A 13,088-nucleotide genomic window follows, 5' to 3' on the forward strand; every position below is an offset into this window, starting at 1 on the left:
CTTTGATGATCTTCATCAGATGACACTCATAGGACTTCATATTACACAATACATATATGTTTTGTTCGATAAAGTTCATATTTATATCCAAAAATCTCAGTTTACATTGGCGCCATGTTCAGAAATGCCTCCAAAACATCCGGAGAAATTGCAGAGAGCCACATCAAATAACAGAAATACTCATCATAAATTTTGATGAAAGATACATGTTTTACATAAAATAAAAGATAAACTTGTTCTTAATGCAGCTGTATTGATCCTCTGGGAAGAATTAAACTTGGTTAATCTTTCATAATGTCCGTTGAGTTTATTACTCTGAGAATTAGAACTTAACAGTATACAATTGTATGATGTATATAATTGTACATATAGGGCCTAATACAGAACCCTCTCCACTCAAAAAGCATGCAAAAAGTGTAGGAAGAAACTAGGCTATTATCACTTATAGAATAATACTTGTTTTGGTCCTTGCCAATGCATTAATATTGAAATTATTATTACATTCTAAAATATGTGAGAATAATGAGGATGTTGCCTGAGTAAATAGATTGGATACATGCATTTCAAATGTATTTATAAATCCCTTTTTACATCAGCCGATGTCACAAAGTGCTTGTACAGAAACCCAGCCTAAAACCCCCAAACAGCAAGCAGTGCAGATGTAGGGACCCATAATAAAACAGTAGCATTAATCTCACCATTTGAATCTCACCATCGCTGTTTTTATAAGGAGAAAGTGACAAAAAAAACAGGTTCCATTTTTTTTTTATGGAAGGATTTGTATGGATGTCATCGTCATAGTCATCGTCATAGTAACCAGAGTAACGGAGTAGCGTAACACCTTTCCAACACAAGCATGTCGCTACATCCGCAATAACATAAAAGCTAAACGTGTGTATGTGACCAATAACATGTTGATTTGAACAGAGTAGCGCAGCGGTAAACAAACGAAAATGTATAAAAATGAAATCACGGATAATTATAAGGGAGCAGGAGGACGTAATAAATTGGCTGCGATAATTACAAGGACTTTTCAAGCACCAAATTGAGGAAATGTCTGATTTTTCAAGGTAGGCCTATTCCAGTACTTGAATTTCTGAGCTCCGATTTCAAGTAGCCTACTTCAAGCCCTTTGTATTGTATTTTTAAAATTGCAGGTGTAACATGGAAAACAAAATGTATTTGTCATTGTATTTCATTTACCAGATCATACTGAGAAGAAGCCCACTAGGCTGTGTCATTTGTTGTCATTATGTCCAGAATAATTAATTGGAGTAGAGTTGGGTGTTGAGCAATAGCCTATGCTACATAATTGCGCACAGTAAGACTGTCCAATCCAGGGCACTAAAAAAAATATGAAAACATGTCATTTACCTTGATGCTTTCTCTGTTAAATCTAACGAGATCCTGCTGTGAATCAAACAGACAACACCGGATAATCAACATCCAATTAGGGATATTAGATCCAACGTGGATCCAGGCACAGCTGTCTTTACCGGTGTACAGATTGAGACATAAACACCTTTGTTCAGGTACTTGGGCTGTTGCATCGCATGCGCCATCACAACAGCTGTTAGTCACTTGACTGTCATTTGGAAAATGTCTTCCTGGATCACAGCGTAGTTTATCAGCTGGGCATCAAATAAAATAATTGAATTTGTCACATGCACCGAATACAACAGGTGTAGGTAGACCTTACAGTGAAATGCTGAATACAACAGGTGTAGTAGACCTTACAGTGAAATGCTGAATACAACAGGTGTAGTAGACCTCACAGTGAAATGCTGAATACAACAGGTGTAGTAGACCTTACAGTGAAATGCTGAATACAACAGGTGTAGTAGACCTTACAGTGAAATGCTGAATACAACAGGTGTAGTAGACCTTACAGTGAAATGCTGAATACAACAGGTGTAGTAGACCTCACAGTGAAATGCTGAATACAACAGGTGTAGTAGACCTTACAGTGAAATGCTGAATACAACAGGTGTAGTAGACCTTACAGTGAAATGCTGAATACAACAGGTGTAGTAGACCTTACAGTGAAATGCTGAATACAACAGGTGTAGGTAGACCTTACAGTGAAATGCTTAATACAACAGGTGTAGGTAGACCTTACAGTGAAATGCTGAATACAACAGGTGTAGGTAGACCTTACAGTGAAATGCTGAATACAACAGGTGTAGTAGACCTTACAGTGAAATGCTTACTTACAAGCCCTTAACCAATAATGCAGTTAAAAAAATACAACAAATAAAAATACCTAATAAAAAATAAAGAGCAGCAGTAAAATAACAATGTGGAGGCTATATACAGGGTGTTACGGTACAATGAGGAGGCTATATACAGGGTGTTACCGGTACAGAGTCAATGTGGAGGCTATATACAGGGGGTAACGGTACAAAGTCAATGTGGAGGCTATATACAGGGGGTACCGGTACAGAGTCAATGTGGAGGCTATATACAGGGGGTACCGGTACAGAGTCAATGTGGAGGCTATATACAGGGGGTACCGGTACAGAGTCAATGTGGAGGCTATATACAGGGGCTACCGGTACAGAGTCAATGTGGAGGCTATATACAGGGGCTACCGGTACAGAGTCAATGTGGAGGCTATATACAGGGGGTAACGGTATAGTGCCTTGCGGTCAGAGGCCGAGCAGTTGCCATACCAGGTGGTGATGCCGTCAGGATGCTCTCGATGGTGCAGCTGTAAAACCTTTTTTGGATCTGAGGACCCATGACAAATCTTTTCGGTCTCCCGAGGGGGAATAGGTTTTGTCGTGTCCTCTTCACGACTGTCTTGGTGTGCTTGGACCATGTTAGTTTGTTGGTGATGTGGACGCCAAGGAACTTGAAGCTCTCAACCTGCTCCACTACAGCCCCGTCGATGAGAATGGGGGCGTGCTCGGTCCTTCTTTTCCTGTAGTCCACAATCATCTCCTTAGTCTTGATCACGTTGAGGGAGATGTTGTTATTCTGGCACCACCCGACCAGGTCTCTGACCTCCTCCCTATAGGCTGTCATTGTCCGTGATCAGGCCTCCCACTGTGTCATCGGCAATCTTAATGATGGTGTTGGAGTCGTGCCTGGCCGTGCAGTCATGAGTGAACAGGGTTTTAACTGTCAATGTAAAGTGACTCTCGGTTAGAAGCATTCTATACTTTTGGATTTGTGTGTCCATGAAAACCTTTTTTACCTGAAACATAAAGAGACACAAAATGTAGTTATGAGACGTTTATACACAAACGATCCAACAGATACGTGGTTCAAGTTCAATGTCTAATTTAACGTCAATTTACACTGCCAAAATGCAAGTCATGTTTTATGTCACACGCTTTTGGACAAATCCATCAAGTTACCAACCATGATAAAAGATTAAACAGATTTTAAATCAACTTGTGAATGTTATTGCTTATAGCTATGATGTTATTGATTATGATTCCCCCATCTTCATTTAATGACATTTTAAAACATTGTCAGATTATTATCAATGACTTTTAAAAGCTGGAACACGTTGTCCAGGAAGTGCTCACTGGTACATATAGAAAGGCCATATCCTGTATATACAGTATCATACAGAGCATTCGGAAAGTATTCTGACCCCATGACTTCTTCCACATTTTGTTTCGTTACAGGCTTATTCTAAAACTGATTTAAATAGTTTTTCCCCCTCATCAATCTATAAACATTACCCCATAATGACAAAGCAAAAACAGGTTTAGATATTTTTTTTTATATCACATTTACATAAGTATTCAGACCCTTTACTCAGTACTTTGTTGAAGCACCTTTGACAGTGATTACAGCCTTGAGTCTTCTTGGGTATGACGCTACAAGCTTGGCACACCTGTATTTGGGGAGTTTCTCCCATTCTTCTCTGCAGATCCTCTCAAGCTCTGTCAGGTTGGATGGGGAGCGTCGCTGCACAGCTATTTTCAGGTCTATCCAGAGATGTTCGATCGGGTTCAAGTCCAGGCTCTGGCTGGGCCACTCAAGGACATTCAGAGACTTGTCCCGAAGCCACTCCTGCATTGTCTTGGCTGTGTGCTTAGGGTCGTTGTCCTGTTGGAAGGTGAACCTTTGCCACAGTCTGAGGTCCTGAGCCCTCTGGAGCAGGTTTTCATCAAGGATCTCTCTGTACTTTGCTCCGTTCCTCTTTCCCTCGATCCTGACTAGTCTCCCAGTTCCTGCCGCTGAAAAACATCCCCACAGCATGATGCTGCCACCACCGCACTTCACCGTAGGGATGGTGCCAGGTTTCCTCCAGTTGTTACGCTTGACATTCATACCAAAGAGCTCAATCTTGGTTTAATCAGACCAGAGAATCTTGTTTCTCATGGTCTGAGAGTCCTTTAGGTGCCTTTTGGCAAACTCCAAGTGGGCTGTCATGTGCCTTTTACTAAAGAGTGGTTTCTGTCTGGTCACTCTACCATAAAGGCCTGATTGGTGGAGTGCTGCAGAGATGGTTGTCCTTCTGGAGGATTCTCCCATCTCCACAGAGGAACTCTGGAGCTCTGTCAGAGTGACCATCGGGTTCTTGGTCACCTCCCTGACCAAGGCCCTTCCAAATCATGTCCAATCAATTGAATTTACCACAGGTGGAATCCAATCAAGTTGTAGAAACATCTCAAGGATGATCAATGGAAACAGGATGGAAACAGGAGCTCAATTTCAAGTCTCATAGCAAAGGGTCTTAATACTTATGTATTTTTATTACATTTGCAAGAAAATCTAAACCTGTTTTCGCTTTGTCATTATGGGGTATTGTGTGTAGATTGAGGCGGAAGAGAGCTACTCAATCCATTTTAGAATAAGGCTGTAACGTAACAAAATGTGGAGAATAGTCAAGGGGTCTGAATACTTTCCGAATGCACTGTATTCTCTCTGATGTTGTCAGTGCCATTTCCACCAGGTCAAATTCCCAATCCATGTAAAATGTATTTGTTGATTCTGATTCTAAAGGAGCGGGTTGGCTGCTACCAGGACAGCCGTAGCGTCAACTCGGACAGCCTCAGTGTCCAGGGAGGGGCCTTAGCCCGTCAGAGCAGCCCAGGAGGTGAGAGGTTTCTGGGCCGCTCCACCAAAGCCAAGGGAGGTGACAGCAGCCAGACCCGGGACTCCTGCGACTTCTCCAACTGCAGCGACGACAACACTGAGGCTGATGACAACACCGAGGAGTATAACAGCAACCTGTTTGATATTGTCTGCGAGTCCTCAGCCACGACGGACGAGGATGGAGACGTAGACTACGAGCCTCGTCACAGACCCAGGAAGAGGGGTGCCCCGGGGGGCATGCCCGGCCCCCAGAGACCCGGGTCTGAGGACAGGGGACAGGGGGATAAGTCAGTGAAGAAGATCAAGCAGGAGACTGCTGAGGACTATTACACAGTGCCTAAAGCCCAGTTAGCAGCAGGGGTAGGTACTGACTCTGGCATGGCCTCTCACTCAGTCTCCCAGTCCTCAAAGCCTAATCACTCCCTGTCCCACCATGCATTGCCACACAAACCCTCCCAGCTGGACGCCGACTGTTTGGTTGGTGGCGTGTCGTCGTCTCTGCTGGGCCACTCCTTTCCTCACAAACCTCTCCGAGGCTCCGTCTCCAGCTCCGGCTCCAAACCTTCCATGATGAGCACGAGTTCTCCCAGACACCAGGACCTGTCCTCGGTGTCGACCCAGGGCCTGAGCACCCTCCCTGGGGCAGGTAGTGAGCTGATGGAGGACCTGCTGAAGCCTGGAGGATCCGAGGGGCCGTTGGGGAACCTGACTCCCTCCTCCCCCAGTGGGATGAACCCTGACCTCCTGGAAGCAGAGACCAAAGGAGAAGCTACAGGTACAGTTAACATCCCTCTCTCCCTCTAGCTGCCCCCTCTCCCTCTAGCTGCCCCCTCTCCCTCTAGCTGCCCTCTTTCCCTCTAGCTGCCCTCTCTCCCTCTAGCTGCCCTCTCTCCCTCTAGCTGCCCTCTCTCCCTCTATAGCTGCCCTCTCTCCCTCTATAGCTGCCCTCTCTCCCTCTATAGCTGCCCTCTCTCCCTCTATAGCTGCCCTCTCTCCCTCTATAGCTGCCCTCTCTCCCTCTATAGCTGCCCTCTCTCCCTCTAACTTCTCTTGCCCCCCCTGTCTCTCTGTCTCTGTGTGTGTCACCACACTGGTTCTGCTGTTAAACACAAACAAACAACCAATTCTCACAAAAAAGCCCCTCACCATTTCTGAGTGGTATACCTGAGAGCTCTATGCCCCTACCAATTAAAGAGATGACAAATATCTAGAATATAATGTACCGTTACAAGTTTTCATTGTATAGAGAAGGTGTATCTGTCAGCTTGTAGTGTATTTCAGAGCCCTGTCTTTTCTGTATGTTGTTGTCATATGGCCTGTTCCTCAATAGACAATAATATTTACACTGCTGCATGCTCCATAAATCTGCTGTGATTTTAGAAGACATGACAGTTTCTCTGTGAAATCATGTCGGACTCTTAAGGGTGTAACGGTACACGTACTGAACCGTTTGGGACGGGGACCTCGGTTCAGAGGAGCAGGCCCACCACAGAGGAGGTGGGCCTGACACACTTCTCCCACCTGACACACTTCTCCCACATGGTGAACTCACCAAGGAAATGGCTTCTAAAACAGTGTTTTCGGGCAGTTAAATGTAACAAAACATGATGTATGTATTTATTGTGGTTTTTGAACTCTATAATCTGTTTACAATAATGATAGCTGTACTTTTAGTGTATGGTTGCCACAGCTTGTTGGCATTTCTCAATGAGTTCAAATCACATGAAATGCATCCAACCGGTATTTGTGACTTCAGAGTGGAAACTTGAGGCCCAACAAAATTATCTGGTCACAACAGACAAAGTAAGGAACATTGTGAATACTGAACATTGTGAATTTAATTTTCCCACTGTACCCGACAACCGAACCGTGACGCAATACGTACCGAACTTTGGTTTGGGGAACCATTACACCTCTATTCTTAAAGCCTCATTCACATATCTGAGCAGTCCGTTGCGTTGCGCAGTCCGTTGCGTTGAGCAGTCCGTTGCGTTGCGCAGTCCGTTGCGTTGCGCAGAATGTCATTGATTTCAATGTCCGCAACTGACTGGTATCGCAGCGGCCCCTTGCAGTTGAAGTCTCAGTTGGAAAAGGACGCCGCATATTTAGATTATTTCCGACCTTTGCGTCGTCTTCGGTGTAGGTCAATAGAGGTCAAGAGTCCGTCAATAGAAAAGGAAGTTACCAAACCACAGAACGAGATGAAAATATGTGGTTTTCGGTGATGGCTTTATGGGATAGTTAGCAACTTGTAATCAATGACCCATTCCTATAAGTGAGTACTATTTTATTAGTAATGTTCAATAATACACTTTGGCTGTTAAGCCAATTATATTATATGACTGTTGCCTCCTGTTTGTAGTTTATGATAATTATTAGGTGGAGGTCGCTGGCTACAGCATCTTCAACCTAGCTTAGCTTTTAGCTAGCTGCTCTCTAAGTTAGCTTGACTTGCTAGGATGTTTTTGAAAAACAAGTTGAAAGAAAAAAGTAACTAAACGCCTTGAATGAAAAATTAATATTTAGCGATCTCTCAAAATAAACGAGATATATGACGTGAGACTCTCCTCCGTCTTGCTTTGTGAAACCCTATACGTTCTCCGTTCAGTACCGGAACGAGATTACGTGAAGATGACCTACTGAAAATATTAGCATATAGTTGAGTAGCTCTGGTCCAGGCTGTTATGTTGCGGCCCGCGTAGCTCTGGTCCAGGCTGTTATGTTGCGGCCCGCGTAGCTCTGGTCCAGGCTGTTATGTTGCGGCCCGCGTAGCTCTGGTCCAGGCTGTTATGTTGCGGCCCGCGTAGCTCTGGTCCAGGCTGTTATGTTGCGGCCCGCGTAGCTCTGGTCCAGGCTGTTATGTTGCGGCCCGCGTAGCTCTGGTCCAGGCTGTTATGTTGCGGCCCGCGTAGCTCTGGTCCAGGCTGTTATGTTGCGTGCTTCTAATGCTGACCCTTTTTCAACTGAACATCAGCAAGGTATTCACACCCCTACACTATCTATATCTGCACTATCTATATCTACACTATCTATATCTATAGAGCCTTCAGAAAGTATTCACACCCCTTGACTTTTTCCACATTTTGTTGTTAGACAGAATTTAAAATGGATTCAATGGAGATTCGTCATTGATCTAAACATAATACCCCATAATATCAAAGTGGACTTATGTTTTTAGAAATGTTTACAAATTAATTTAAAAGCTGAAATGTCTTGAGTCAATAAGTATTCAACCCCAATTCAGGTGTGCAAAGCTCTTAGAGACTTACCCAGAAAGACTCCATGCTGTAATCGCTGCCAGAAGTGATTCTAACATGTATTAAATTAGGGGGTTGAATACCTAATGTAAATTAGCTTTTTTTTAAAATCTTTTTTTAATTACATTTTTCTCCCCAATTTTGCGATCCAGTTACAATCTTGTCTAATCGCTGCCACTCCCCAACGGGCTCGGGAGAGGCGAAGGTCGAGTCATGCGTCCTCCGGGACATGACCCGCCAAACCGCGCTTCTTCTTAACACAGTCAGTTGCACCAATGTGCTGTAAAAAACACCGCTCTACTTTATCATTTATTTTATCTATTTATTTTCTAAAGACATGTTTTCGCTTTGTCATTTACGGGGTATTGTGCATAAATGGGTGAGAATTAAAATCAATTTAACTTCTAATGACTGCAATCCCGGTAACGGGATCGATATGACAACAGCCAGTGAAAGTGCAGGGCGCCAAATTCAAACAGAAATCTCATAATTAAAATTCCTCAGACATTCATGTGTCTTATACCATTTTAAAGGTAATCTTGTTGTGAATCCCACCAAAGTGTCCGATTTCAAATAGGCTTTTCAGCGAAAGCACTACAAACGATTATATTAGGTCACCACCAACTCAAAGAAAAATTCTGCCATTTTTCCAGCCAAAGAGAGGAGTCACAAAAAGCACAAATAGATATAAAATTAATCACTAACCTTTGATGATCTTCATCAGATGACACTCATAGGACTTCATATTACACAATACATATATGTTTTGTTCGATTAAGTTCATATTTATATCCAAAAACCTCCGTTTACACTGGCACCATGTTCAGGAATGCCTCCAAAATATCCGGAGAAATTGCAGAGAGCCACGTCAAATAACAGAAATACTCATCATAAACTTTGATGAAAGATACATGTTTTACATAGAATTAAAGATACACTTGTTCTTAATGCAACCGCTGTGTCAGATTTCAAAAAGCTTTACGGAGAAACACAATATTCAATAATCTGAGAACAGTGTATAGCCACAAAAGGAAGCCATACAGTTACCCGCCCAAATTGTGCAGTCAACAAAACTCATAAAAAGAATTATAAATCTTCACTTACCTTTGCTGATCTTCGTCGGAATGCACTCCCAGGACTCCCACTTCCACAAGAAATGTTTGTTTTGTTCGGTAATGTCCATCATTTATATCCAAATAGCTATTTTTGTCGCGTGTTTGGTATACAAATCCAACGTCAGGGAAGCGCGTTCACTAAAACCTGATGAAATGTCCAAAAGTTCCGTAACAGTCCGTAGAAACATGTCAAACGATGTATTGAATCAATCTTTAGAATGTTTTTAACAAATCTTGAATAACGTTCCAACCGCAGAATTACATTGACTTCAGATGAGCGATGGAACGGAGCTCCTTCTCATGTGAACGCGCATGGTCAGGTCATGGCAGACCTGACTAATTCCCCCCCCCCCCCCCTCACAGTAGAGTCATCAGACAAAGTTCTACAGACTGTTGACATCTAGTGGAAGCCGTAGGAAGTGAAAACTCATCCATATCTCGCTGTGATTTCAATGGGATCTTGGTTGAAAATCTACCAGCCTCAGAATTTCCACTTCCTATTTGGATTTTTTCTCAGGTTTTTGCCTGCCATATGAGTTCTGTTATACTCAGACATAATTCAAACAATTTTAGAAACTTGTTTTCTATCTAATACTAATAATACTATGCATATATTAGCAACTATGACATAGGAGCAGGGCGTTTACTCTGGGCACCTTTCATCCAAGCTACTCAATACTGCCCCTTCAGCCATAAGAAGTTAATGACTCCAACCTAACACCTTGCCCAAACTGGCTGCGCGCGTGCGCTATCGTGCATACATTTATTTTGTCCCCCTACACCAAACGCGATCACGACACGCAGGTTAAAATATCAAAACAAACTCTGAACCAATGACATTCATTTGGGGACAGGTCGAAAAGCATTAAACATGTATGGTATTTTAGCTAGTTAGCTTGCACTTGCTAGCTAACGTTAATTTGTCCTATTTAGCTAGCTTGCTGTTGCTAGCTAATTTGTCCTGGGATATAAACATTGAGTTGTTATTTTACCTGAAATGCACAAGGATCTCTACTCCGACAATTAATCCACACATAAAACGGCCAACTGAATAGTTTCTAGTCATCTCTCCTCTTTCCAGACTTTTTCATCGTTTAAATTATATGGGGACCACATCTAAACTTTCATTGTATTACCACGACTACCAACAAAACAGTTCGTCTTTCTATCACCCACGTGTGTATAACCAATGAGGAGATGGCACGTGGGTACCTGCTTCTATAAACCAATGAGGAGATGGTAGAGGCAGGACTTGCAGCGCGATCTGCGTCAGAAATAGGAACGACATCTATTTTAGCCCTTGGTGTCGCAGACGCTCGTTGGCGCGCGTGAGCAGTGTGGGTGCAATAATTGAATAACATGGATTTCTAAATTTATTTTGCGACGCTCGGGCACGCGACGTGTTCGGTCTGGTCAGCATGTAAGTGTACGTAAACTTCCGTCTTTAACTGTATGTAAGTAAGGTATTTCTGTTTTTTAATTTGTTTTATATATGTGCAAAACTGTTTAAAAACTTGCTGTCGCTTTGTCATTATGGGGTGTTGTGTGTAGATTGAGGATTTAAAAATGTAATCCTTTTTAGAATAAGGCTGTAACGTAACAAAATGTGGAAAAAGTGGTCTGAATACTTTTCGAATGCACTGTATGACATTATGCTGGTGAGCAAAGGTTTAGTTTTCTAGGGCATCATGTAATGACAGAAGAGAAGCTGCATGTATCTAATTATAGACAAGTTGACTATCAAATAGTCTGCCAAAATGTCAGAAATTATAACCAGAAACATAAGCATAATCTAAAAAAAGGCCTGTCAAAAAAATTATTCTGCTTTTTCTGACTGTACAGCGCCTTTTCAATGTTCGTGTCGATTGCGGGCCTCAAATTCTAAACTCTTATCACGTAGTCGGTTGGTTGCGGATGAGTTATTAACAAGAAGAAACGGCTGACCTGCTCATCACTAATCTCAATATAAGGTGAGTTATTTAACCTTTCCGTTGTCGAGTGATCACATATAATTCTAGCGGATTTGTGTAATCTAGTTCTGTAAAAATCGGATTTAATTTAATTTTAAGACTGCCTGTATGCTATAACTAAGGAGAGCACTATGTTTCTGTCCTAAATCCCACCCTATTCCCTAAGTAGTGCACTACTTTTGACCAGTGCCCATAGGAAATAGGGTTCCATTTTAGGGACTAAGGTGCCATTTGCGTAGTAGACTGTTTTTCTTCATGTGAAACAGTGAATGAACAAGTGTTCAATCTCATTTTACAGGTTCACCAGAAGATGGAGTGAGCTGTTTTTTACTTTGAGAGAAATGGTTAGTTATTTGGGTGTACATTTCCAATTAAATGTGCTTTTTAAAGGTCATAAACAATCAAAAATTTTTTTTTTTCCTTCATTTAATTGGATGAGGTTTGGATGAAACCAGATCAAAGTATGAAGAAATGACTGTTGCTTCTACATCGCTAAAATTGGATCATAAAGTTACTCCCCCACGTGTCAAACACTTTGGATTCAGGAGGTGGGATTATTAAGATGATAGGGTGACATCACCCTAGCTCTCATTTTAATACACCAATGGTAACATGATTGTTATTTCACCTAATTTAAATAAGTAGGGGCTTGTAACCAACAGAGAAGGCGTGTTTGCAGAGGGGCGTGGTTTATATAGCTCCATAGCTACTCGACTGGTGCCCAAATCTGATTGTAGGGTGGCAGCAAATATAATTAAAAGTTTACTCATTCGTTTACCCTTTCATCCGGCTAGCTAGGTCTTTAGCCAGCATAGAACAGGGGGGGGGGAGTTCAAAACTCAGTCAACACATCCGTCATTGCTGCTGTGAACCGCATCACAAGAGACGTAACAAACGGGAGACGTATAAAACATTTTTGACATCATTGATGCTTTGTGTTTCACCAAATTTAGGTTGAGAGGATTTTATGGCAACATTGCATCCAAGTTGCTAGGCGTTTTTCAAAGAGCTGTCAGTCAAGGCGAGCTCATGAATATAAGCTCCCCGCCCACTCAACCTGTCTTTTTTTTAAACTTCCTGGTAGTTAGCCGTGAGAGGAAGTAGTTTTTCCTCAAATTTAAATGTAGTCTGTTTGACATGGGAATCAGAATGACTGTTGGGGTTCTATGACTAGGCATTGTTCAGTGAATACTGTGTAAAATAAACTGTAATAAAAAGATGTATAGCCAGACTGTGTTGTCATTATGTCTCATAGGGAATATAGTTAAAGTTGCTCCGCCATTTCCTGGTTGCAAAATTTAAAAAAATGTACCTAATTTCAGTTTGTGACAAAGTAGAGAATCATCGTACCATCTAAACCGCTGTGAAATATATTTTCCATAACCATAAATATTGTATTGCAAAAACTAAACTTAAGAACAGGAAGCATAGAAATGGCACACACAGAACAGATCTGCCGTTTTCTTAAACTCAACGACAGATCTATAACTCTCATTTCTATGAGTTTGGTCGGCTCGTCCAAAAAAGTGACATATTGCCACTTTTTAATGGAAAATATTTATATAAACCTGATTCCTCCTTTTATTTTTTTAGACTTCTTCTGGCCCACCTCTTCAAGTCACTTTCTGACCAGCGAACCGACAGAGGAGAGACGGCGGGTTGAAGAGTTTGTTGCTAGTATAGGTGAG

At 42.1% G+C, this 13,088-nt stretch overlaps 1 protein-coding gene across 6 annotated transcripts in view; it reads left to right on the forward strand.

Moving 5' to 3' along the window:
• Positions 1-13,088, forward strand: part of LOC139544439 (uncharacterized) — a 50,320-nt gene that overhangs the window by 8,859 nt on the left and 28,373 nt on the right. For 4 of the 6 annotated variants that reach the window (XR_011668873.1, XR_011668874.1, XM_071351538.1 and 1 more), the window contains exons 3-4: positions 4,966-5,833; positions 12,994-13,083. Coding sequence is in view for 4 of the 6 variants with exons in the window: in XM_071351538.1 (XP_071207639.1) it covers positions 4,966-5,833; positions 12,994-13,083 (958 nt within the window). In the remaining 2 variants the exon portion in view is untranslated. The remainder of the gene's footprint in view (positions 1-4,965; positions 5,834-12,993; positions 13,084-13,088) is intronic. The other 2 variants (XM_071351540.1, XM_071351541.1) reach the window with 1 other exon arrangement.

Source organism: Salvelinus alpinus, chromosome 18, assembly GCF_045679555.1.
Source record: "Salvelinus alpinus chromosome 18, SLU_Salpinus.1, whole genome shotgun sequence".
NCBI lineage: Eukaryota > Metazoa > Chordata > Actinopteri > Salmoniformes > Salmonidae > Salvelinus > Salvelinus alpinus.